At 38.5% G+C, this 27089-nt stretch overlaps 1 protein-coding gene across 50 annotated transcripts in view; it reads left to right on the top strand.

Annotated features, from left to right (window-relative positions):
• Window positions 1-27089, top strand: part of PUM2 (pumilio RNA binding family member 2) — a 94958-nt gene that overhangs the window by 5963 nt on the left and 61906 nt on the right. For 27 of the 50 annotated variants that reach the window (XM_070069420.1, XM_070069412.1, XM_070069434.1 and 24 more), the window contains exon 2: window positions 19426-19494. In XM_070069420.1, the coding sequence (XP_069925521.1) occupies window positions 19444-19494 (51 nt within the window). In that variant the 5' untranslated portion in view covers window positions 19426-19443. Of the gene's footprint in view, window positions 1-13034; window positions 13140-19425; window positions 19495-20621; window positions 20741-22561; window positions 23217-27089 lie in introns of all 50 variants that reach the window. The other 23 variants (XM_070069399.1, XM_070069398.1, XM_070069401.1 and 20 more) reach the window with 5 other exon arrangements.

The raw sequence follows: 27089 nt of genomic DNA on the forward strand, positions 1-27089 counted from the left end.
TCACGTCAAGGATAGTTTTTGGGAGTAATGACAGTTTTCTTGTTTCAAAGATGGATTGATTATTCGAACTGTAGAGTGACAGAGATCCTGCATCTTCTGTTTCACCCCCTAAATGGCTACAGCAGCCAGATCTGGGCCAGGCCAAAGCCAGGAGCTCCCACATGGGTGGCAGGGGCCCACGTACTTGGGCCATCTTCTGTGCCTTCCCAGACGCAGTAGCAGGGAGCTAGATCAAAAGCAGAGTGGCTAGAAAAGGAACAGGTGTCAACAGTGGCAGCTTAACCTGCTGCACCTCGTTGCAGGTCCTAACAAAGTTTTCTTAAACAGTTTATCTTTAATCTAATGTAAATACATTACAAAGCAAATAACAATACAGTGTTTTGAAAGCCAGAAATATGTAAATTACATTTGTCAGGATATTTTCAAATACAGTGAGTTTAGATATACAGCTTACTTGGCTGGTTTTTTTATTATTATTTTGAAGAAATTATCAGAGTAGGATAGAACTGACCTGGAAGGATGGTAAATACTAATTTCATGCAAGTGCTATTCCTTTAAATCAGATGATAGGATATTAGATCTACAAACTGTGTTTGCTTTTAAATATCCAAAGTGTTGTGAAGGTATGGGTGAAGATAATTACTGTAGTAAATACTGAATGTATATCAATTCTTTTGTGTTGCCTCTAAAACTATTGGGAGAGCATTTTTCTAGGAATAGCTTTTTTCCTTATATTTCTTTATAAGTCATAATACATAGACTGTAATTATATTTGTTTTAGGGGTATATCTAGTCCTCTTGATAACATTATTGTAAAAATACATATTCTTTTTAAATAAGTTATAGAAATCATTTCATTTTGGTGCACAGATGTGGCATATTACTAATTAGTTCATTAGATACTTGAGTCCTATATATTGATTTTATTTTTTAATCTGATACGACTATAAGAATTATGTAAATATGTCTAGTGATTTTAATGTTTATGTTTTAAATATTTTTAAAAATACAGATAGTGTATGGGGTATATTCTAGGAGTAAAGAACTATAAAATGTAAAGTGTAAAAATCATGTCTTTCATCTTCCCAGATATGACCATTCCTCTGGTGTAAGGTTAAGTTACACTCTTACTGTTTTTCATGTATACATTTGTATGTATGCTTGTATTCTATGTTTACAAAACTAAGATCATAGTAACACACTAATTTTCAGTTTGCCTTTTTAATATCCTGAAATATTTTTATTTTATCATTTTGTTTCTCTCACTATTGCATTATCTTTAGTATCCTCCATTTTGTTCTTCTCCCTCATAATTATTAAGATTTCATGGGGCCAGCACTGTGGCACAGTAGGTTAATTCTCCACCTGCAGCGCCGGCATCCCATATGGGGCCGGTTCTAGTCCTGGCTGCTCCTCTTCCAATCCAGCTCTCTGCTGTGGCCTGGGAAGGCAGTAGAAGATGGCCCAAGTCCTTGGGCCGCTTCACCCACATGGGAGACTGGGAAGAAGCTCCTGGCTCCTGGCTTCAGATCGACAGAGCTCCGGCTGTTGCGGCCATTTGAGGAGTGAACCAACGGAAGGAAGACCTTTCTGTCTCCCTCTCACTGTCTGTAACTCTACCTCTCAAATAAATAAATAGAAATCTTTTAAAAAAATTTCATAGAACATTAACAACCAAAACAGTTGGAAAGATCATGTTAAATTTTTTTCTAGCCTAATTATGAATTAGAGACCTTTTAAAATCTAAAGAGTAAGCTGCATCTCTTATTAATATTGAAAACTGAGTAAATGCTATGGGAATTGAGAAAACTTGGGATAGGTTTTATGGAGAAAGCATCTGAGCAAAACTTGGAGATTTGTGGGATTTGCACATGAATAGATAGTAAAGAGCTGTATAGGCGGCTGGAATAGTGTAAGCAGGAGGAAGAAGGTAGAGGTTCATCGTTAACTTATGAGTTGAGTGGTTTATGCTTCCTTGGTATGGGGGAAAACATTGGACTTGTGGAGTCTCGATAGTATTGATTTCCTCTGCCATTTTAGTAGCTTTGCCTTATCAGAGTAGGGGAATTAACTGCATTTTCCTTATTTGTGTTGGACAAATACAATACTTTTTGGATTGCAGTGAGAATTAGATAGAATGTACCTCTGACATAAAGTTGAATGCTCAGTAAATTCTGTTGTTTTCTTTGGGTCAAGGTTGTCTGATTAAATTAGTTCAGAGTTTGGAAATGAATTTTCAGGAACATTTATTTTATAGTCAAAAGGACAATTGAACTAATAAGTGAAATTAAGTTCATACAGTAACTTGAACCTTAAGTCGCAACTTTGGGGGAAGTAGCCACCTTTATAACATACAGTTAATAGATGTTTAAAAAATATCCAAATTGAGTCTCCTTTAATGTCTAGCATAAATACCACCTGCTTCATGTTTGTCTTTGTTATATGTATTTTGCTAAACTTCACAATGAACATTTTCAAATACAAGTGGAACAGTACAGTGAATCCATAGATACGTGTCACTCATGTCAGCATTATGTGAAATCTTGTTTATACTTCTATTTTCCTTTTTAAAAACATTTTAAAAGCAAATCTCAGACTACTTATCATTTCTTTTTTTATGGATTTGTTTGTTTATTTGAAAGGCAGAGTTAGAGAGAGAGCCTCCATCCACTGGTTCACTCCCCAGATGGCCTCAGCGGCTAGGACTGTGCTAGATTGAAGCCAGGAGCTGATAGTAGCATCATCCAGGTGTCCCACGTTGGGGACAGGGGTCCAAGCACCTGAGCCATCTTCTTTCCCATGTGCATTAGCAGTGAGCTGGATAGAAAGTGGAGCAGCTGGGACTCAAACCCACACCCTTATGGGGTGTTGGCATTGCAGGTGGCGGTATTACCCCCATTGCCATAACACTGACCCCTACTTGTCGTTTCAAGCATAAATTGTTTTATATTGAGGACTTGTAAAAATAACGGTTCTCTTGCTAGTATCACAACTAACAATTCCTTAATGTTACAAACTATCCAATTTTAGTTTGCATTTCCCTGAGTTTTCTCATAAAAGTCTTTCAAACTTGGTTTTTTAGAATCAGGATTTAAACAGGTTTTATACAATTCATTTGACTTTAAGCTTTGGTTTTCTTTCTCTTCCCCGCTAGTAAAATTTAATTTTTATAAATACATTAGTGAGACATTGTTTTTTTTTTATTTCCTTTTTTTGCATTCTAGATTTTGGTGGTGGTTGATCTATTAACTTTTTCTTATGTGTCTCTCAGTTTTCTAGTAAACCAATATTTAGATCTAGATCTAGGATGAGATTGAAGTTTAGTTTTTTGAGGGTCTTTTTGTGACATGATTTCTTCATGGGTAGTGGTACTGTTTCATACTCTCACATCATAAGGCATGTAATATCTTGTTCTACCTGTATAATGTCACATTATATATTATACCGACAATAGCAATTTAGAAATACTGCTTTTTTTGGGATACTCATCCTATTTTTGACATTTCACAGGTATCTGATATAATTAAAACAATTTTTCTGATATCTAGCAATGTTCTAAAGCCTGTCATACTCATTTTCATCTAAATTATTTGACTTGATCTCTCAAATGACACCTAAAGCATTGACTGAGGTTGTGTTAATGTGTAGAGCTTATCTAAGTAGTAGTTTTGTTTCCCAAAATAAAGTGAGAGAATGAATGCCTTGTAGTATGAGAGACTTGTGTTTAAATACATGGTGATTCTCTTTTATGAGAGAATTTTAAGTGATAAAAATATAGCCTTATGTTTGCATATTTATAAGTATATATCCTGTTTACCTCAGTACTAGAAAAAAAATTTTTAAGCATTTATTTTATTTGAAAGGTAGAAAGGGAGAGATCTTCAATATGCTGGTTTACTCCCTAAATGGCTGCAACAGCCAGGTTATGCTAAGCTGAAACCAGGAGCCTGAAATTCCATCAGGGTCTTCCAGGTGGGGAGCAGGGGCCCAGGTATTTGAGCCATCTTCTGCTTTCCCAGATACATTAGCAGGGAGCTGGTTGCAAAGTGGAGCAGCTGGGATTTGAACTGGTGCTCAAATCACAGGCAGTAGTTTAACTCACTGAGCCACAAAGCCAGCCCCAAGCTAGAGAATTCTTACACAGAAATATTTGGTACATTCATGTTTAATATCTATTCCGGTTTCTGGGAGAGTGTATCTTGATAAAACTTGCTTTTGATGTCCAATTTCATTCAAAACATAGAACTTGACTTTTCTTTAGTCTAAAGATGAGCATGTGTGTGTGGACAAACAAGTAGAAAATAGGGAGGAAAATTGTGTGGCTCTTGGTTCACCCACTAGCTAAGTGACTTGTCCAGTATTGTTAGAAAAATATGTGATTTAATTTATGCCCTGGAAAATTGATGATGATTAGTACCAACTGAATGTTAAATCATGGAAGGCTACTTTGAAAGTATTTTAAATAGCTAAGACTGGATTTAGATTTACCTTTGTTATATGAATAAGAAAAGGCATTGCTAAATTAATTTTGTTGGCATATATGCTAACAAGGGGTTGAATGTGCAGAAGAGAAGTGTTCTTGAGGATGTTAGTGGCCAATAGCACTTGTTTTTTTTAATGCAAAATTCCTGTTCCTCATCAAATTTTCTTTTTTTTTTTTTTAAGAAACTTTTATTTAATGAATATAATTTCCAAAGAACAGCTTATGGATTACAATGGCTCTCCCCCCACCCCCTCCAATAGCACTTGTTTAATTATTATGTTTATTAAAGACTGGGGATGACTCTCAAGAATGTTGTAAGCCCCCATCACTGTCTTTAAATTGCTTTAAGATTTATGTGAATCAGTAAGCTTTTTATGGTTTTTGTAGTTGATATAAAAGATGGCTCACAACCTTCAGGTGTAGAGGACCAATTTGGAGAAATAGTGCCATGCAACTAGTCATTTTGTGTTAGTGTCTTAAGCGCTACAAAAAGTCTGAGAACCTTATTAATTGTCTTTTAAAATTATGCATCTGTGTGTTTGAAAGCATTTATAGTCATTACCTAGATATCAGTGATTTCATGAACTGAAATCCATAAAATACATTTTTTCTATATTCAGCATTAGATGGCTAATGCACAGTCCCTAGTCTCTTTGATCCCACAGCTTAATTTTTACTCTAGGCTTAAAATATAACCAGTTAGGAGATCATGAAATTGTGAGTAGTGTCATGTTGTGTTAGACGGCTTTAATACATACCACTTATTGTGGTTCTAAATGCTCTTTATGGCCTCTTATTTTATATGGTATCTAAATGGTGAGGAAATGTCTTCAGATGTCTGAGAAAAATTATGACTTTTAGTGGTATAAATGTATTGATGCATATTCTTTATTTTTTAAGATTTATTTTATTTACTTGAAAGAGTGATGAAGGGAGAGAAATCTTCCATGTACTGGTTCATTCTCTAAATGGCCTTAGTGGTGGCCAGGCTGAAGCCAAGACCCTGAAACTCTTTAAGTCTCCCATGGTGGGTGGCAGGGGCCTAAGCACTTGGGGCATCCTCCACTGCCTTCCCAGATGCGTTCACAGCAGGCTAGAATGGTAACTGAGCAGCTAGGATCCAAACTAGTACTCATATGGGATGCCTGCGTTCCAGGTGGTGGCCTAATTTGCTGTACCACAACGCTGGGCCATGTTCTTTGTTGTTTACACATATTAGTGAACTTTTTGGGTTATGTATTAGTAAATATGGACATTATCACAGAACTAATGAAGTTGTTGTTTGAAATGCTTTACCTGTATTCTAATTTAATTAATAGTGATCTGGGGGCCAGGGCTGTGACGCTGTGATGCAGCGGGTTAACACCCTGGCCTGAAGCGCCTGCGTCCCATGTGGGTACCAGGTCAGGACCCAGCTGCTCCTCTTTTGATTCAGCTCTCTGCTGTGGCCTGGGAAAGCAATGGAAGATGGCCCAGGTCCTTGGCTCCTGGCTTTGGATCAGTGCAGCTCAGGCCGTTGCGGCCAACTAGGGAGTGAACCATTGGATGGAGGACCTCTCTCTCTCTCTCTCTCTCTCTCCTCTATCTGTGTAACTCTGACTTTCAAATAAAATAAATCTTAAAAAAAAAAGAAAGTGATCTGCCTATAGAAAAGTTATCTAATATTGATACATTTAGAATGAGTAAGATAAGTTACTATTTCTTTTCTTTTCCTAGGAAATAGTCATAACCTTAAGAACTTTTTTGTTCTAATTTATCTCAAGATTACAGTGATCATAGTCATAGGAAAATTTCTATGATGTATTTTCTATATTAGAAAATTCAAACAGGATTGTAAAGTTTCAAGCCTTAATAATTCAGGGAAAAAAAGTTGAAGACAGAATCAACAGCCTGAGTAATACAGTACATTGTAACTCTTGAATACATTTTCTTCAAATAAGTAGTCAATTCAATATTATGTAACTGGTTTCTAGATAGATTGTATTGCTTATTGGAAGATTGCTTCTACCTAAGATATAACCATTCAGGGTGACGTCATTAAATTCATGTCCAAGATCTGACTTTTCATTTGCCATTTGATTGCATTTGTAGCTTCTTTAAAAACAGCAGATTCATATTTTGGAGTCCTATTTGATAATATGTGTGTGCCTGTCTTCAGCTTTATTATTGTCAATAAGGAGGTTACTGCAGGAGAGTTGAAGGCTTATTTATTTTATTCATATCCTGTTGCCTTGCATATTTTCTCCATTCTTTTCCTTGTGATTGAAGTAAATAGTAGCACCCTAAATTTAAAAACTGAGCTTATCAGGGTTGGCACTGTGGCTCACTTGGTTGATCCTCTGCCTGCAGTGCTGGCATCCCATATGGGCGCCGGGTTCTAGTCCCGGTTGCTCCTCTTCCAGTCCAGCTCTCTGCTGTGGCCTGGGAGGGCAGTGGAGGATGGCCCAAGTGCTTGGGCCCTGCACCCGCATGGGAGACCAGGAAGAAGCACCTGGCTCTCTCTCTAACTCTTTCTGTCAAATAAATTAAAAAAAAAAAAAAAAAAAAAAAAAAAAAACTGAGCTTATGGCCTTAGGAAGGGTGCTGGGGGTTGGTAAAATCTTCTCTGTGACCTACTCTGGCCTTTGAAAGACAATAAAGTCATACCTCCCTTTAGTTGTGATCTGAGATCTCCATTCAGTGTAAGAAAAAAATGTGGATGGAGATAGCATAAATGAAAAAGTTGAAAGCATAGCTTAGCTGCTCAACTTTTGGTTTGTTCATATTTGAGAATGGATTGCATTTGATTTTGTGGAGCAGTAAAAAGAGCAAATGCACTAGAGCAAAGGTTAGCAAACTATGGCATGTGGATCAGTTAACTGTTTTGCATGGTTGACTCACCAGGTATGGTTTTTACATTGTTCAGTTACTGGGAAAAAACATTAGTGATGTGGAAATACATGAAATTGAAGTTTTACTTACTGTTCATAGTGATTTTTGTTGGACAACATCATGCTCATTCGTTTTGATGTTGTCTGTAGCTGCTTTCCAGCTGCAGAGGCATAGTTGGTTAGTACAGCAGACCATATAGCTGCAGAGCCTGAAATGTTTACTGTCTGTCCCTTTACAGAGAAAGTTTTTTGATCTTTGCACTAGGGCCATGGATCGCCATAATGTTAAGGATGAATCCCATAACTAAGAGCCCTCTCAAGATTGTCCAGAGGTTCTTTAACTCATTTGACCTTACCTATTGGGGCCACAGATGAAAACCTGGAAGTAAGAAAAAAGAGTGTCAATATGGCTACAGTACTTTATTTCTTTTTTCTCCAGAGATTTATTTATTTACTTGAAAGGGAGAGTAGAGGAGAGGGGAGGGAGGTGAGGGGAGAGATCATCCAACTGCTGGTTCACTCCCCAAATGTCTTCAATGGCTGGGGCTGGTCTAAGTGGAAACTAGGAGCCAGGCACTTCCTCTAGATCTCCCACTGGGTGCTGGAGCCCAAGTACCTGGGGCCATCTTCTTTTTCTTTCCCAGGTGCATTAACAGGGAGCTGGATTGGAAGCGGAACAGCTGGGACTCAAACTGGCATTTATATGGGATGTTGGCATTGCAGACAGTGGCTTGACCTGCTGTGCCACAATGCTGGCTCACCAGTACTTTATTCTTAAGAAAAATCCTGAGGTCTGTTTCCTTTTTTTTTTTTTTTAATAACTACAGTTCTCCCTCCCCTTGTAAATTTACTAATTGGTCATATAGAAAGGTAACAAAATACAGAAAAATAGATTTTAAGAATTGGTTGTATCCTGACCACTGGATTTTGGTTAATTTCCTTTCAGTCTTAACATTGCTTATATAAACGTTTTTAAAATTATGTTGCCAAATTTTTTTAGTAGCTGCACAATTCTGTGTTTTATATAAAGGAATTATATCATTTATAGGTAGAATTGGGCAGTTTCCCTTTTCAGGTTAAATAGATCTTACAGTGACTTCTATCCATTCAGTTTAGAAGTCAGGCTGTTCCATCAGAGATAACCTCCCATGTGTGTTTACATATAACTGCCATCTGTGATTGCTTCATAGTGAGTTGTGGGTTCTGCATCAAACCCTAGCATGCTTTTGCACTCTAGAATTTAAAACCAAAGGTATTGCTCCTGAGTTAAATACTCTCAGAATCCATTTTAGTGAAGGCTCCTTGGGAATCTCTGATACCTTCCACAAAACATTGCTTCACACTGTAAGCTCTGGTTTTAGTAGTTTTTTTTGGTTTTATCCTTCTCTCACATTGACTCCCTTCTTGGTAACCCCAGGTCTTAGAGATACTTTCTGTTGTCCCTGAGTAACTTCTCCCTTGAACAACAACTTCGAAGCAAGTGACTGCAGGTCAGACTCATGAAATCTGACCTCATATAAAGGTCCAACCCAGCAGTCTTAATTTCACTTTAGCTATTATAGATAGTAATACCCAAGGATTGGTGAATTTCAGTTTCTTCCTAATGGTTTGCATTTCCTTATGTTTCTAATGAACCAACTCTCTAAAAGTTTTATCCACTCTAAATTCCATGTTACTTTTTACTTTAGTAATCGGGCACAGAACATCTGCCGTTGATACCATGGGTGGTAAGATGGCCACTCAGAAATCAGAAGTTCTTCATCTTTACGCTTTCATGCTTTTTTTACCTGCTGTGCTGACAAGACCCACTTCTGACACCAAATGTAAGACTATAGGAAGAACAAACAAAATTAGTTTCTCCTGCTATATTCACAATACAGAACACGTCTGTGACCACAGATGTTTATGAGGTATTACCCTACACTCTGAAGAGTCAGGATTTTCTAGCAGATTCTCCATCTGATACCAGCTCTCTATGTTCTCTCTCAGTTTGAATTCTGTCTTCAAAGAAATAGCATCAGATCCTGCAGATTGAGGACTCAGTCCCTTGAGACTGCCCCCTACTTCAGATGCTAGTTTTAAGTAGCAGATTGTCACCTGTGCTTCTGCCCAAGTATAAATCAGAGGTTTCCAAATAACCTCCTATTTCAGTTTTATTAATTTGCTAGAACAGCTCACAGAACTGAGGGAAACAGGAGTACTTAGGCTTACCTGTCTATTCTAAAGGATATTACAAAGGATACAAGAGGAACAACAATGGAAATAGGATGAAGTATGGAGAGGGGACCTGGAAGCTCCCAGAACTCCATCCATTCAGCTTTTTGTGGAAACTTCATTGAGTATTTACTGAATCATTGGCAGTTGGTGATTGACTCAACCTTCAACTCCTCTCCCTAGAGGTGGGGATGGGAAAGACTAAAAGTCTCAGTCTATTTTTCATGATTGAATCCCCTGGTAACCAGCACCTACCTTTTTTCTTTTTCCTTCCCTCCCCTCCCCCCACTTTTGTTTCCTAAGGTTTATCTATAAGGCAGAATTAGAGGCTTTTATCTGCTGGTTCAATCCCCAAATGTCTGCAACAGCCAGGGCTGGGCCAGACCTTGGCCGGGAGCTTTTTCCAGGTCTCCCATTTGGCTGCAGGGGCCCAAGCACTTGGGCCATCATCACTGCTTTCCCACGCGCGTTAACAGGGAGCTGGATTGGAAGTGGAGCAGCCAAGACATGGGACATGAACTGGTACCCATATGGCATGCTGGCAGTGAGCTTAACTCACTGTGCTGGCTGCTGCCTGCAGTGCCGGCATCCCATATGGGTGCTGGTTTGAGTCCCAGCTGCTCCACTTCTGATCCAGCTCTCTGCTATGGCCTGGGAAAGCAGTGGAAGATGACATAAGGCCTTGGGCCCCTGCACCCACGTGGGAGACCCGTAAGAAGCTCTTGGCTTTGGATCGGGCACCTCTGTCCATTGCGGCCAATTGGGGAGTGAAACAGCAGATGGAAGAACTCGCTCTCTCTGCCTCAGCTTCTCTTTGACTCTGCCTTTCAAATAAATCTTTTTTTTTTTAAAGGTAAATCACATGACATTAAGTACAGTATATAATGCTTGATAATAAAGTTACTTTTATGTATTTGTTGTGTTTTTATTGTTTTGGAGTGTCCTCCTTTCACTTACTTAAAAAAAGAGTTTAAAACAGCTTCAAAAAAAAAAGAAAAAAAAAAAAACAGCTTCAGGCAGATCCCTCAAGAAGTATATAGAATAAAGTGTTGTTATATTATTTCCCCTGAAATCTTAGTGGGACAAAGGAGGTGGAAGATTATGATACTGAAGATCCTGACCCCATATAAGTCCAGGCTAATGTGTGTGCAGCTGTATAGATTTTAACAAAAAAATTTTAAGAGTAAAAATAAATTTAAAAAAAAAAGAATAAACCTGGTCGGCGCCGCGGCTCACTAGGCTAATCTCTGCCTGCAGCGCCGGCACCCCGGGTTCTAGTCCCGGTTGTGGCACTGGGTCTGTCCCGGCTACTCCTCTTCCAGTCCAGCTCTCTGCTGTGGCCTGGGAAGGCAGTAGAGGATGGCCCAAGTGCTTGGGTCCTGCATCCGCATGGGAGACCAGGAGGAAGCACCTGGCTTTTGGCTTCGGATCTACGCAGCGCGCCGATCATAGCGGCCATTTGGAGGGTGAACCAACGGAAAAAGGAAGACCTTTCTCTCTCTCTCTCACTAACTCTGCCTGTCAAAAAAAAAAAAAAAAATAGAATAAATCTTATAAGGAAGTGAAAATGTTTTGTTCAGCTATATAATGTAATTTTTAAGATTTATTTATTTATTTGAAAGGCAGAGTTACAAAGAGAGATAAAGAGATTTCCATGTGCTAATTCACTCCACAGGTGGCCAAAAGAGTGGGAGCCAGGAGCCAGGCATTTCATCCAGGTTTCCCTTGGGGGTTCAGGGGTCTGAGCACTTGGGCTATCTTGCACTGCTTTCCCAGGCCATAAGCAGAGAGCTGGATTGGAAGATGATTAGTGTCCATATGGGATGGCATGGCGCTGGCCCCTGTGTTTATATTTTTAAACTGTTTACTACAAAAGAGGCAAAAAGTTAAAAAATTAAAGTTTATAAAGTAAAACACAGTTATACTAGAGTTAAGGTTAATTTGTTGAAGAAAAAAATGATGTGAATAATGGCTGCCTTTACACCAGAGAGAGTAGGGTTTCTTATTTTTTAATAAACTTAATATAGCAAAAATATAGCATAAGTGCAGTGTTTATAAAGTATGGTATTATATAATCATGACCTAGGCCTTCATATTTAGCACTCACTCACCCAGTGCAATCTCTAGTCCAGTGAATTCCATTCATGATAGGTGCCTATAAGGTGAACTTTTTAAAAATATTCTGTAATTTTACTATACCTTTCTATATTTAGAGACACAAATACTTAACATTTTGTTATGATTGCCTGCAGTATTCGTTATAATAATCACTGTAGCCTGTGAGTAATAGGGACCTTAAAGCCTAACTTGTGTGGTTGACTATACCATCTGGGTGTTTCTTCTTTCAGCACTTTTAAATCTAGTCCTTTATAATTTGGAGGTAGCCATCATTCGCATAATGGCGCCCTCTTAACCCGCTAGGCCAGAAGGCTGGCCCTGTTCCCTCTCAAATAATGTGTGATTGCTCTTTGTCTGCTTTCATGATTTTCTTTTTCATTGTTTTTCAGTGTTTTTAATAATGGTGTGTATAGGTTTGAAATTTTTTTTCTTACATCTTGCCTGGGGTCCCCTGAACTTACAGGATTTAAATTTGACTCTCACTACTAAATTTGGGGGTGGAGGGATGGATTTCTAACTATTTAAATATTTTTTCCATTGTGTTCTTCCCTCCTGGAGCTCTAGTTAAATGTAAGTCAGACCTTTTGTTACCATCTTAAATGTCACTGAGGCTGTGTCATTTTTTTACGTTTTCCCCCATCTTTCCAGATTAGAGATCTGTTTTGAACTGCATTTCATTTTCACTGACACTTTTTTGTACAGTCTGCTATTAAGTACATCCAACAAAAAAAAAAAATTAGGCATTTTTCAATGTTAGAATTTTCAAGAGTTATTTTTGCTGTTTCTTTGCTGAAGTTTGTTCATTCATTAGGAACACATTTTTCTTTTTATTTTTGAGCACCATTATGGTATTAACTTGAAGATTCTGATCTGGGTCCTTTTGGGCTTGATCTTTATTGATTTTTTCATTTAGTTTATGTTGCATTTTCCTGTTTTTTTCATAAGTTTAGCAATTATGGGTTGTATTCCAACATGATCAATAACATTGAATACTGCAGATTATACTATTTTCCTATGGAAAATGTTGGTTTTTTATTTTGTTCTGATGAGACTTGGGCTACAGATTTATGACTTCTGTGGTGGTCATTGTAAGGTGTCCGGCGCGCAACAAATCTTCCCAGGCAGGCCAGTCAATTAATTCACAGGCTTTTATTGGGGTTCCGCTCCCGAGCGAGGTTCCCTGGTCCCAACAGAGCAACAGAGCGGGGGCCGGGGAAGTCAGAGATTGGGAGAGCTCCTTTTATAGATTCAGGGCATGGGGGTTAAAGGTTGAGGTGGGTCTGATCCTCATTGGTTGACCTTTAGGCACCCACAGGGACCTTGACAAGGACTTTCTTCCCTCCTTGCAGATCCCAAAGCTACCATCCCGACCTTTTGATGATAGGAAAGGGGGCGACGATGAGTCTCTCTGGCTACTTCCTGCTGACTGGGGACATCGTCTACAGGGGCCCACTGTGGGTATCTTGGGGCTCCGCAGGGACAGGCATGTATGGTTGGAGAAGCATCTGGTTGACTGCCTGGTTGCTGAAGGCCTTGGTTCATTCTATTATCACCTGCTGTAAACACTTAAACAGACACTGTAGTATACAAGTCAGGGTGAGAATAGCAACCAATGATCCTAAGAGTGGCATTAACCAGGTAATGAGAGGATTTCATAGAGGAAAGGAAATGAGGGGGTCTCTGGACCCTTGTGAGGATGGTTTGATGGATGTGGTTTAAATCTGATCCCAGCTGAGACCAGGAGAAAGGCCACTCTTTTGCAGGTAGAGGGGTTTGTCTGTAGAGAAATTCTGAATAATCAAACATTAAATGTGGGAGAGGACCATCAGTACACACATATTGGGAGTAGAGCCATTAATGTTAGAGTAGAGGCTATGATTACAAAGGAATGAGACCCAAGTGGGCTAGATAGGGTCTAGAACAAAGGACAGAGTCATTATCAGAAGACCCAAGAATAAGTTCTCTGAGAGGCAAACAACCTGACAGAAGGGGCTTGAAAATAATCTGGTGGGCTTTAGGCCTTGTAAGTTAAGAGGCTCAGACTTTCTATCTCTTCACATAGGGTACCATCCTAAGGGAAGTGTGAACCTTCTTGGGGGAGGCACCCTGTTTGTTGACTTGCATTACCTAGCTGGTCTGGGAGGAGAGCTAGCCAGGTAAAGGCAGATGGCATCTCTAACAGGAAATTTACAGTTCTGCCTCTAATGTTGCTGACCCTACTCAGGCATCTCCTCTCAGCAGCGGTGGTCACCTTGGAAGCCGGGCTGAGTGAAGGGCTTTTCAGCTTAGAGCCAATAAGATCTGTGGCTCTGACCTGGGTGTCCTTCGACTCCAGGGCAGGTCCATTTCCAGTGATCAAACTCTTGGCTGGCAGAGCTGCCAGGGCTCTTCACAAGCTGATTTCTGCTGAAGCACAGGCTTGCCACACTGAAAGCCACTGCAGTGGACTGGCCTGTTGGGTCTCCTTGAGGGCAGATCACTGTATAGAACAGCCATTAATAGGCCTGCCACCTATCATCACATTTCTGATACCGGGCTTTCTCTTCCGCCTGGTTTTTGTTAAAGCAGACCAGAGGATGCAAGTCAAGGGGTTGCCAGTCCCAGATCACTTACTGACAATAGCAATATCAAATGAAAACTTAAAAAGCAGTTTCAATCATTAGATAACAAATATAGCAGTTTCAATACTAGCTTTTTAAACTTTTTAACTTTTTTTTTTTAATTTACCAATTGATTCGAATTACTTTCTGCTCTTAGTAACCTCAGCTAACCATACTTTCAGTTGGTACCTATAATACATTATTGGCTTCATCAGTTTACAGTGCCATCCCAGAGTACTGAATACAATAGAAGTGGCTGGAAAAAGTCCATCAGAACCTGTAAGAGGACAGCTAAGCACAGAACCAACAACGCTTTCGTTTTATGAGCAGCAAATCTGATATATAAAACTGTGGATGACAAAAGACTTCCAGTTGCCACGTTTAAAATTATAAACTCATCACTTGCTTACTTCACATAGCATTTTTGAAAGAACGTGTAGGATTTTACAGAACATTTAACTCTTTAGGTCTCTGTGGCTTTCTCATTAAGATCCAAGATTTCTTTCTTTCATAACCTTCTGTGACTTCCACACATCCTCTTCAACTTACTTGAAACATTCCATCATTTCCATTCCAGTCTAGAGTAAACTAGCCATCAGGATGAAGTCAATCTTACACTTTGTCCTTTCTTTATTCAAAATAACTCTTTCCTTTTAACCTTTCTTACCAAATGCACATTTCTATAACATTTTTAACACAAATTTAACATGCTGAGTATACAAGAGTTTACAATAAATTAGCAGTTACACCTAAATGACTTAAGATGCTGATATATCTCTACTTGAATTCAATTAAAATTAAAATTTCATTTATCTAAAACAAGTACCAATTACCCATTGCTGTTTAATTGAGTACTGATTGCCCGGAAACCTGTTAAAATAAATTGCAAAAATAAGCTCAGCAAGTTACAAAGCAATATTTTCAAAGGAACAGGTCCTTTTAAAACTTTGCCGGAGGGCAGCCAGGGAAGCAGGAGCAGTGAATCTCATTAGGATGGGGGTGGGGAGCTTGACTCTGGTGGTTGGGCCAAGTGGCTACCTGGCTTCCAGCAATGGCGGAGGGGGGAGAGGCAGGACATGGGGTGGGGCAGGGCAGAAGAATGGGCATGTGAGGGCAGGAGGTTCCTAGCTAGCTGCGGGATCCCCAGGAACTCAGGAGGGTCCAAAAAGGTGGAGGGTAGAGAGTTTGGCAGTAACACAGAAGAGGCGCCCTTAGGCGGTGGGGGCCCGATCTTGGCCAGCAAGACCTGGGCCGCGGAGCAGGCGGAGAGGAAATTAGAGAAGAGGGTAGGACGGGAGCGGAGTTCTTTAGGAGGCAGGCCAGGGGGCATATTGAGTCCCACCCTCAGGATTGGCCAGATCCCATGGTCTCCCTGGTAGCCCGGATCTACTGAAATTCGGTCAAGGCGTCCCCTGTCCCGGACTTCAGCAGACAGATTAGAGGTCAGTCCTCTACGGGGCCAAGCCAAACCAGCGGCGGGACGTCTCCAACAGCCTCTGGGAGGCTAAACTGCGGAGAGAACAGAGGCCATGTGCGCATGATTTGGAGGTCTTTGTCCGGATGGAGAGCTAGCCGGAGATCGCAGACTGGGCCAACCCAGAGGAAGGAGGGAGAGCAAGGGAGGAGTTACTTACAGTTGGTTGAGCATGGTCCGTAGTCAGCCTGGGGCACCAGACAGATTCAAGGATCGAGGGGGCCTCAAACTCAGAAAGGGGAGGCTCACAACCTCAGCTCCCCGGTTTCGGCACCATCTGTAAGGTGTCCGGCGCGCAACAAAATCTTCCCAGGCAGGCCAGTCAATTAATTCACAGGCTTTTATTGGGGTTCCGCTCCCAGGCGAGGTTCCCTGGTCCCAACAGAGCAACAGAGCGGGGGCCGGGGAAGTCATGCGTCAGAGATTGGGAGAGCTCCTTTTATAGATTCAGGGCATGGGGGTTAAAGGTTGAGGTGGGTCTGATCCTCACTGGTTGACCTTTAGGCACCTGTAAGAGGACAGCTAAGCACAGAACCAACAGCAACAGGGACCTTGACAAGGACTTTCTTCCCCGGAAGTAGGCCTCTCCATTCCCGGAAGTGTAGGCCTTCCCTCCTTGCGGATCCCAAAGCTACCAGCCAGTAACAGGCATTTTTGTTGAATTCTTTCAGCCTTAATTGGGCTACTTAGAGTCTGTCTCAAACGTGTGTAGTTTGGAGGTCATCTAAAAATATGAGCATAATTTATACTCAGAATTTGTGTCCTTTCCAGGATTTTTCTCCTAGCAGCTCTGATTGCTGCCAACTCTGCCCCTTGGTTTTTCCACTGAATAAGACTGGGTTCTCTAGGAATTTTAGAGGCCCACCTACATACTGAGGCTTGTCCTGGCAAAACAGCCATTAAAAATTAAAAACAACCCGTGCCAGTCCTTCTAAGTGTTGACTGTCCTCTAGTTGTGTTCCATTTCCTTTAAGTAGTTTTTTATTTGTCCTGAGTTTATAGCTACCAGCAGAAGGGTTTGGTCTGACAGACTCTATACCCTCTCCTTACCAAGAAACTTGAGACTTACTTAAATTCTAAATGACAATGACCATATTTGAATTCATATTTTTTTTCTGTACAGAACCTTATACCTTGAAGATGCCCAGTAGAAGCTTACTGAATTAATGACAGAATGAATTACTCACTTTGTGAAAACTGGTCATGAATCCAGACTTCCTAGCTTATTTGCTGTCCATGCATGTAGTTTGATGTAGTATCAGTTCAGATCTTTTGCCCAGTTTTGGCTTAACTGTTCTTTTGCTATTTTTTTTAAACAATTCTTTATGTATTCTGGATACAAATCATTTGCTCAGTGTGTAATTAACAAATAGTTTTCTCCTAATGTGTGGTTTTTCATTTTCTTGACAATGTTTTAGAACATGTTTTAATTTTTATGAAATCTAATGTTTTTCTTTTATTGAGTCTACTTTTGATATTGGTGTGAAAATTCATTGATAAACATAGGTTATAGAGCTTTTCTGTTTTTTCTAGAAGTTTTATAATTTTAGGGTTTACATTAATTTATTTTTAAAGATTACATTAATTTATTTATTTTTAAAGATTCTGTTGGTTCACCCCTCCAAATGGCCGCAACGGCCAGAGCTACACCGATCTGAAGCCAGGAGCCAGGTGCTTCTTCCTGGTTTCCCACACGGGTGCAGGGGCCCAAGCTCTTGGGCCATCCTCCACTGCCCTCCCGGGCCATAGCAGAGAGCTGGACTGGAAGAGGAGCAACCAGGACTAGAACCAGCACCCATATGGGATGCCGGCACCACAGGCAGAGGATTAACCTAGTGCGCCACGGCGCCAGCCCCTTTAGGGTTTACATATAAGTGAATTATCCACTTTGGATTAATTTCTGTATTAATGTGTAAGATATTTCTACAACTACCAGGTGCCAGAACTATACATTGAATCCAGTTCTGCCCCTCTTAGCCACATAAGAAGTTTGAGTTTTACCTTTGTGGGAGGATTAAAACATGGAGCCACATGATCATAGTACATTTTGGAAAGATGACTAATTATATTTTGGAGATTAGGTTGTAGGGTAGGAGTACAGGAGAACAATTGCAGTGTTGTAGGCAAGAGGTCATGGTGGTCTAAACAACCAGAGAACTGGAAAATGGATAGATTTAAATGAGTTAAGAGTTTGATTTAACAGGACTTGGCAAGTGATTGAATATTAGCTGTAAAGAAGAAAATTATTAAGGTTACAAGTAGAAAAGAAAGTAAGTTGGAGTTTCCTGTGATACATCTGGGAAGTAGGAAGACTGAGATAATTGGAAAGACGGTAACTTTGTGAATATAGGATCCACCACTATTGAGATTAGATGAGATTGCATAGGATAAAGGATAGAGAACACCTTCGTTAGAATACTAAAGAGCACTGTATTAAGGGGTGGAGAGACAAATAAGGAGTTTGTGAGAAAGCCTGAAGAAAATCAACTAGAAACATAGGAAAGCAAAAAGAGTAATTGTCATAAAAGACAAAGTAGGGAAACAGAACAGTATTACAGAAAAGGGAGAGTACTGTGAAGTGTCAGTTGCAGCGTGTTTTTTTTGTTTGTTTGTTTGTTTGTTTGTTAAGATGTATTTATGTATTTGAAAACAGAGTTACAGAGGGGCAGAGTCAGAGAGAGAGGCCTTCCATCCATTGGTTCAATCCCCAAGTGGTCGCAACAGCCAGGGGCTTTTTCCTGGCCTCCCACACAGGGTTAGGGGCCCAAGCACTTGGGCCATCTTCTGCTTTCCCAGGCTATAGCAAAGAGCTGGATTGGAAGTGCAGCCACTGAGACTCCAACCGGCATCCATATGGGATGCTGGTGGCTTTACCGGCTACACTACAGAGCTGGCACCTGCCTGGAGTTTTTAGAGGGAGGGAAATGACTAGGGGAAATGCTAAGATTTTCCCAGTTGAATTTGGAAAGTGGGAAATGTAGTAGCTTGATCGAGTTTTGGGTGGTTTTTCCCAACAGTGCTTCATATAGAAGTTTAAAGTGCTACTGGCTCAGTGTATCATTGTAAGAGACATAAAAAGCAGTTCAGAATTTTAGGAATGCAAAGACAAACACACAGTTGTTGTAGTTTGAGAATGGAAAATTATTATCTTTGAGGAAACCTCCTTTGAATGCTGTAACTTCTTTTACCAGATCTAATTTCAACTATAATTGGATTGCTATTTTATTGATTGTGTGTTTGTTGCTACATAAATATTTACAATAAAATTTATCTGTATAAAATTACTAATACTAAGAGACTGGGAAATTTTATAAAATCTTAAAGAATTAAGTAATACAAAGTGACTTTATGATAGGAAATAAAGCATAAAAAGAGAACTGTATCTTACTGCTTGTGCTTGCTTCTGTCCTTTTGCCCCAAGAACTGGTAGGAGTTTCTGTTGACATAACAACATAATCCCAGAGCTCTTGATCTCATCATGCTTTTTCATGAGTGTTGATGTGGGTTGCTATCTTATACTATATTTGGATACCTGACTTTATAGAGATCAGTTCTTGCCCATCCTAGATCATGCTAAGATGAGGATCTGTAGTAATCTAATATTAAAGGATGGTTAATGCAGCCTGTTGAAGACTTTCTATTAATTTTGATTTTGCTATTCAACAGGTTTGATTTGTGGATGAAATGAATCATGATTTTCAAGCTCTTGCGTTAGAATCTCGGGGAATGGGAGAGGTAAGTATTTACAAATTTGGAGCACTTACACCTCACTTTAATTAGCTAAACCATTGAAGTTGTTTTTGACTATAATCTTGAAAATAGTGATTATATCTTCAAAATATGTTTTTTTTAATATCTCTATAATGATACAGTTTTGTAGTTGTGGTTTTCAGTTTTTTCTTTTTTTAACTTTTAGCAGTAAGCATTTTTAGTGTGGTTATGTCTTGGTTGATTTGATTAGATATGTGGGTACTTCAAAAAGTTCGTGGAAAACAAAATTAAAAGATAAGCTTATTTTGGTGCAAAAAAATTTTGAAATCCATGCATAGTTTCTTTCATGATATACATTTTCCATGAACTTTTTGAAGACCCTTTGCATGGATTTCAAAATTTTTTTGCACCAAAAAACTTAATTCCATTTTCCACAAACTTTTTGAAGTACCCTTGTTATATCTTATTTTCTAATGATCCATAATTAGCTTTGCTCAGAAGAAGACACTTCTTTAATTCTTGTTCTGCTGTTTTATGGACATATGTTGTGTTTGCTTCAGCCACACTTGATTGTTCACTGTTCTCCCTCCCCAGAATCTCTCTTGTTCACCTACATGCAATTTGCTTAATAAACTAATAATCCTCTGCAAGACGTTACTGAAAATACTGGTCCATTGTCCCGTTGCTATCTGCAGTAGAATTAAATACTTCATCTGATTTCTAGATCTATAGCCATACTTTTATTATATCACTGGTTACATTTTGTTTTACACTTGTCTCTCCCTGTAAATTGCAAGCTTTAAATGCCTAGCATAGAAGGTATTCCACCTTTTAATAGATTTTATTATTCTTGTTAATCTGTGATTATCTTTGGGGCAGCCAGTTTAACTTCATTACATATTTTGAGACATCAGAGATACTTAATTTTCTATATACTTATTGAATATTTACAAAACTTTATGAAAACTCTTGTGGTCGAATCTTTATTTTGTCATATTCTATACCCCTAACATAGTATGGACTTTGATGATAGAAGATAACAGTAAAAAAGACCTAAGATATGTGATTAACTGCTTGCTCCTGGAGATTATTTTACTTTGGTAGATAGAGACCTTCATGAGACTCACTCCATCCAATGCTGTGCTCTTCAGATGCAGAGTCCAGTCACTCCTTTGGGCCACAAGAGGGCACCCTGCAGCTAGCTAACCCTCCCTTTCTTCAGAACAGCGTTTTCCAAAGAGTTTGTCATTTTCAGAGGACTGATTTAAGGGTGAGTTAAGGTGCTTAAGCTTAAGTATTGCCAAAATAAACTTGTTAGTCCAGTGCATAAGGTAAAAATTCTGGGCCCTAAACAGTTTTAGAGAGGGAATAACTTCTTGTTAAAAAAAACTACAGCTTTTGCAGTGTAATGGCTGCTTAGGCATTATTTATTCTATGGGGAAATGAAAAGAGGCAGTTGAAGAGGGCTGGTGTTCTTTCCTTGCCATTTGTTTTCTGAGATCTTTACAAAGCAGAATAACATCGTAAAAGCAGGTTTTGTACAGTGTTTCAACCTTCTAGTCTGTGACAAACTTGGACTCAGTGATTCTTTAAGAGCAAGTTGAGGCACACCCCTAAAATAATTCTAGTTAGATTCCCTACGCTTTACTTCCCAGTGTATATTGTGTATTGTTTACAAATTGGCTCTTTTCTAAATGATATTTGATAAATCTAAAGATTCTTTTGCAGTTAAAAAATAGTGCTAAAATGGTAATAAAAGTTTAGTTATTGGAGTGGAAGAAGGATATCTGGAGTTTTTGGAAAAGTGGAACTGGAATGCATAGTAAGGATACTTCACAGTATTCATGGAAAATGGACTTAAGTTTATTTTTGTGAAAAATGTTTTAAAATCCATGCATAATTTTTTCATATACATGTTTCCATTAACTTTTGAACACCACATGCATGCATGGATTTAAGAATTTTTTTTACATCAAAATAAACTTTCAGTTCCATTTTCCACAGATTTTTTTGAAGTGCTCTTGTATGTTCAATTTAAGAGTAAGCTTAAATCTGGGCTTTCTTAATGGACCTGTCAGATACTCAGAGTAAAACTTAGTAAGATTTAGATTGCTTGTTACCTGGTGGATAACTGCAGGTCAGTGTATCTGTGGCCTTCATCCAGTAAAAATACATTTCTAAAACAAGCTGTTTTTACTAATTAAAATTTTTCTTAGTAGTTTACCAACTAATACTGTTACATCTAAGAGATAGCTAAAAAAAAAAAAAAAGCAAAAAACTCAGATTTCTGTCTCTGGGTTCTCTCCCACAAGCCTTTCTATCTTTCCTCATCTCACAGGCAGCAGGGAACCTTCTGGGATTTCCTTCTTTGCCTGTCTCTCTCTCACCAGTCTTCTCCTCCTTTCCTGACAGGTGAGGTTTTTAGTTTTTGTTTTATCCCAGAATTCATTCAATGGAATAAATTAAAACCAGCCTTGATTTTCTGGCTCTTGAGTTTTCTGAAATTGTTTGTTGGGGGTTTTTTATTTTTCTTTTTGGTAATGCAAAATCTTTTAATGGATTTAGCCTAGTTTTGACTTTGTTTTTGAAGTAAGTTTTTGCTTACTGTGTCTTAAGTGTTGTAAATCTGTAATGTACAAAGCATTGTGTTTATATATAGGACTGATTCCAAATGTATTGTTTTTTTGTTGATCATATTGGCTCTACTGAGCCATCATCAGAAGAGCAGGCTCTTCTGGTTGTTCATCTAGAAATGAAAACAGATTTGTATTAATCTATTCATAAACTTTCCCTTTCTTTTTTTTCCCTAATAGCACGTTTTGTCAAAAGACCTACTGATTTGCAGTATGTCATGTGGCTTAAAAGGAGCAAAACTAATCCATAGGAGACTGAATTTAGTATATGTAGTATTTCGATCCCATACACCATAGAGGCATGTGTCTATTGTCTTCTCCAGGTTGTTGGTACATATACATGGGGTCTTCAAAAAGTTCATGGAAAATGTGTATTATGAAAACACTATGCATGGATTTCAAAAATATTTTTGCACCCAAATAAACTCGTACTAACTTGTTATAACATGTCTGAACAGGATCTAGTTTGAGACACTAAGAAGGATAAGACATCAGTTTGAAAAGAGCCCCTATCAGAACAACATGAATTCTGCTAAAATTGAAGCACGAACAAACATCAAGTTTATGGTGAAGCTTGGGTGGAAGAACGGTGAAATTATTGATGCTTTACGAAAGGTTTATGGGGACAGTGCCCCAAAGAAATCAGCAGTTTACAAATGGATAACTCGTTTTAAGAAAGGGCGAGACAATGTTGAAGATGAAGCCCGCAGCGGCAGACCTTCCACATCAATTTGTGAGGAAAAAATTAGTCTTGTTCGTGCCCTAATTGAGGAGGACCGAAGATTAACGGCAGAAGCAATAGCCAATACCATTGACATCTCAACTGGTTCAGCTTACACAATTTTGACTGAAAAATTAAAGTTGAGCAAACTTTCTGCCCCCTGGGTCCCAAAAGTATTGCACCCAGATCAGCTGCAGACAAGAGCAGAGCTTTCAATGGAAGTTTTAAATAAGTGGGATCAAGATCCTGATGCAATTCTTCGAAGAATTGAAACGGGAGGTCGAACCTGGCTTTACCAGTACAATCCTGTATGCAAAGCACATTCAAAGCAGTGGTTACCAAGAGATGGGATTGGTCCAGTCAAAGCAAAAGTGGACCGGTCAAGAACAAAGGTCATGGCAACAGTTTTTTGCAATGCTTAATGACATTTTGTTTGTTGACTTTCTGAAGGGCCAAATAATGCTAACATCTGCTTGTTAGGAGAGTATTTGAAACTTTAGCTGAAGACTGTCCACCACAACAGTGTTCCTGCTCATTCCTCTCATCAAGGGCAATTTTGTGAGAGTTTCCCATGGAAATCATTAGCATTTGCTTTACAGTCTTGATTTGGCTCTTCCTGATTTCTTTCTGTTTTATAATCTTAAAAAAAAATCTAAAGGACACCCATTTTCTTCAGTTAATAATGTAAAATGACTGCATTGACATGGTTAATTCTCAGGATCCTCACTTCTTTAGGGAAGGACTAAATGGCTAGTATATTGCTTACAAAAATGTCTTGACCTTGCTGGAGCATATGCTGAGAAATAAAATTTATATTTTAATTTTTATCTTTTCATTCTATTTTTTCATGAAATTTTTGAAGTTCCTTCATATAACTGGGTTCCTATTTTTTTTTTTTTTTTTTTTTTAAATAATAGGAACGAGGATCCTGTCTGAAATTGTTCTGGGAACCCAGAATTTAACCTTAAATCACTGAGTTATAAATGTAATTTGTTTTGAGAGTATTTTTAAGGTTTGCCATGATAAATAATTCTCCTTTCTTTTCTTATAAAATAATATTTAAAACATTAAAGATAATCTCTATAGCTAATATCTTAGGTTGTGTGGTAAAGTAGAAAATGTATTAGGAGAGTAAGGAGATTTGCCTTCTCTCAGGTATCACTGGTAGTATGACCTTGAGTAAGACTGACTTCTTTGAAAATAGTATTAAGGGTGACCTTTTCTTTTGAATCACATATATCCTAAATGTTCTAGCATTTATCTAAGCTATTGATGATAACTGGAATGAAAACGAGAATGGAAAACTGTTTAAAATAGTGTTGAAATAGCTAATCATGGTTTGTTCACCTAATCCCTATCTTACAATTCTATCTATAACATTATCCACTATTCTGGGGTGAATCTCATGATACCATCTTAAAGTGTTGTTTTTTTAATTATGCCAAATGGTGTTTTAATACTGGAAATTTATAGAAAAACTGGCAAATTAGACCATGATTGAAAAGAAATAGCTCTATGGTCGTAAAGTGCAAAGAGAAGAGCCCTAGAATTAAACAGATATGGATTCAAATCTCAGTGCTGCCTTTTACCAGCCATTTTTGTGTCCTTGAACAATGTAACTTCGGGCTCTGTTTCCTTGTGCAAAATATGATTATTAGGCACCTATTCTTTGTAAGTAATTGGGTTTCATCGTCCCACTAGACTCAGATTAACTGAAGAAAAAAAAAGATAAGTGGCTATAGACAAAATCTTTGTAATGATCTATTTAAATTCAGTTCAATATTGTAGGCTGGTATGTTATAATGTTAAAGGATTCTTAACTTGGGTTGTGAAGGTACCTAGTATTTAATATGGCTGCTGTGTGCTAAGCAGTTTACTTATTTTATTTTAGCCTCAAAAAAACTTCAGGAAAGGTAACCTTAACAGATGAGGAGACCGAAGTTCAGAAAAGTTAATAGGTTCAAAGCCACATAATAAAGCTTGAACAGCAGTTTGAATTCCTAAGTATCTTGATTATTTATAATATTAACTCCGATTGGAAGTGAAACATTTAACAATGTTTACTATTGATATTAAAGAATATTAGGAGTGGAAAAAATTTGAGGAAGTGGTATGAGTTGAAAATTAAAAAGTATTTTCTTTATTAATATAGACAAAATAATGTTTATAAAAACATTAATGGAAAAAGATAAAAGTGTATAAAAACACCATTGGGTTCTAGGGAATTACCTTGATTTTTGATTCCTACACAGTTTAGGTTTTAGCATTTTGGTTTTCCATGAACTTCTTTTGTAGGTAAAGTGACCTTATAGCCTCTTGCTTGGCCTAAGACAATACAAATGTCTGTTTTTGTGACTTAATTATTAATAACATTCCATTTTTCAAAAGTGTCCTAGTTTGTATAAGTTACCTGAACACTTTAAAACATAACAGAGACACATTTTAAATCGTTTTTTAAGTTTTCGAATCATGTTTATTCGATTGGTTTGGGGATTTTACGAAGCAGTTTGTATTAGAAAAATCTGAATATGGGTGTACTTTGTACAATGCTGGAACAGGAATTTCTATTTATTTTTGAGGCAGTATGCTAGGGTACAGACTAATATTTTTGGAGATGAAGTGGGCTGGCTGGCTCTAAATATGTCTTGAAAGAAAAAATATTGCTGGCTACTCAATCATAGCAAGTTAGAAGGCTGGAAGAGCAGATTGATAACAAATACTGAATTATCTGATCCTAACTTATAGCTTTTGTGAATTAGGGAACTAATATACAATGTTATTGGATAGTATATTTTACAGATGCTTGAGTTCTTCGCTTTGCTTTCAGTAAGCACTTTCTTATTTCTAGTTCAGTAAAAGAGTCTCCAGGGGCAAGCCTCTGTTTTTATTGTTCCAGTCAATAACCTGGTAACCTTTTCTTTTAAACTGTTAGGTTTCCTGAATGCCTTCTCCCATATTTAGTCCTTTTCTTGGCCACAAGCTAGTAATGTTTCTAAAAGTATTTGAATCTGTGTCTTAAGTATTTGAAACTGTCACAAAAAACAGTTACTAGAATGTTGGAGAAGACCTTGGGTAGAAGTGTTGAGTTTTAACTGCTGTATTACTTTCCTGTGGGTGGTAACTTACAAGTGTTTATAAAATGAAGAGATACTCATGTGCCATGCTTGGTAAGTGCTTGACATAGATTTTTTTTTCCCCTTTAGCTATGTATGTGTTTTGTTTTATTTTTAAAATTTTATTTATTGAGACAGAGATCTCCCACTTACAGATTCATTTCACAAATGCCCATGACTGCTGGGGTTGGGCCAGGCTGACATCAGAAGCCTGGAATGAGTCCAGGTCTCCCACGTGGGTGATGGAACCCAAATACTTCAGCCATTATCACTGCCTTGTAGGGTGCATATTACTAGGTAGCTGCAGCTTGGAGCAGAGCTATGGCTGAAATCTAGGCACTCTGGTAAAAATGCATCCAAGCCAGATCTTAACCACCATGCTTAACTGGTCCATCCCTTGCAATTTGCATTTTAGAGCAGTGAAGACTGGAGTCTCCTCAGAGGGAGTCTGTTAGAGAAACTTCTGTGTCTGTGGTAAACGTTTGTGAGTTAATTATTTTAGATTCCTCGTTGCTCTTATTTTGAAACTGAAGCATTTTTCTTAATGAAGTGTGAGGTAAAAAAGATTTCTTCAGATTCTATTTTCATTGGCTTGAAATGGCTTATTTATACAATATTTTGAAGGAATTGTCTTATTTTATTATGAGTAAATGTCCAGTTATTTAAATGTATCAAATATGATGATTTGATATTACTGTTAGCAGCTTTATATTTTGTTTGAAATTTTTTTAAAGATTTATTTATTTATTTGAAAAAGTTACACAGAGAGAAGAAGGGCAGAGAGAGAGAAAGAGAGAGAGAGAGAGGTCTTCCATCCACTGGTTCACTCCCCAGATGACTGCAGCAGCTTGAGCTGTGCTGATCCGAAGCCAGGAGCCAAGAGCTTCTTCCTGGTCTCCCATGTGGATGCAGGGGCCCAAGGACTTGGGCCATCTTCCACCGTTTTCCCAAGGCCATAGTGGAGAGCTGGATGGGAAGAGGAGCAGCCGGGACTAGAACTGGTGCCCTATGGGATGCCAGTGCTTCAGGCCAGGGCTTTAACCCACTGTGCTACAGCGCTGGCCCATGTTTGAATGTTTACAAAAAGTTTTGTAGTGAGATTTTAAAAATTGAGCAACAGTTGGTCCAAGATGTAGTTTATTACTGAGATCT

The sequence above is a fragment of the Oryctolagus cuniculus genome, chromosome 2 (assembly GCF_964237555.1).
Source record: "Oryctolagus cuniculus chromosome 2, mOryCun1.1, whole genome shotgun sequence".
NCBI lineage: Eukaryota > Metazoa > Chordata > Mammalia > Lagomorpha > Leporidae > Oryctolagus > Oryctolagus cuniculus.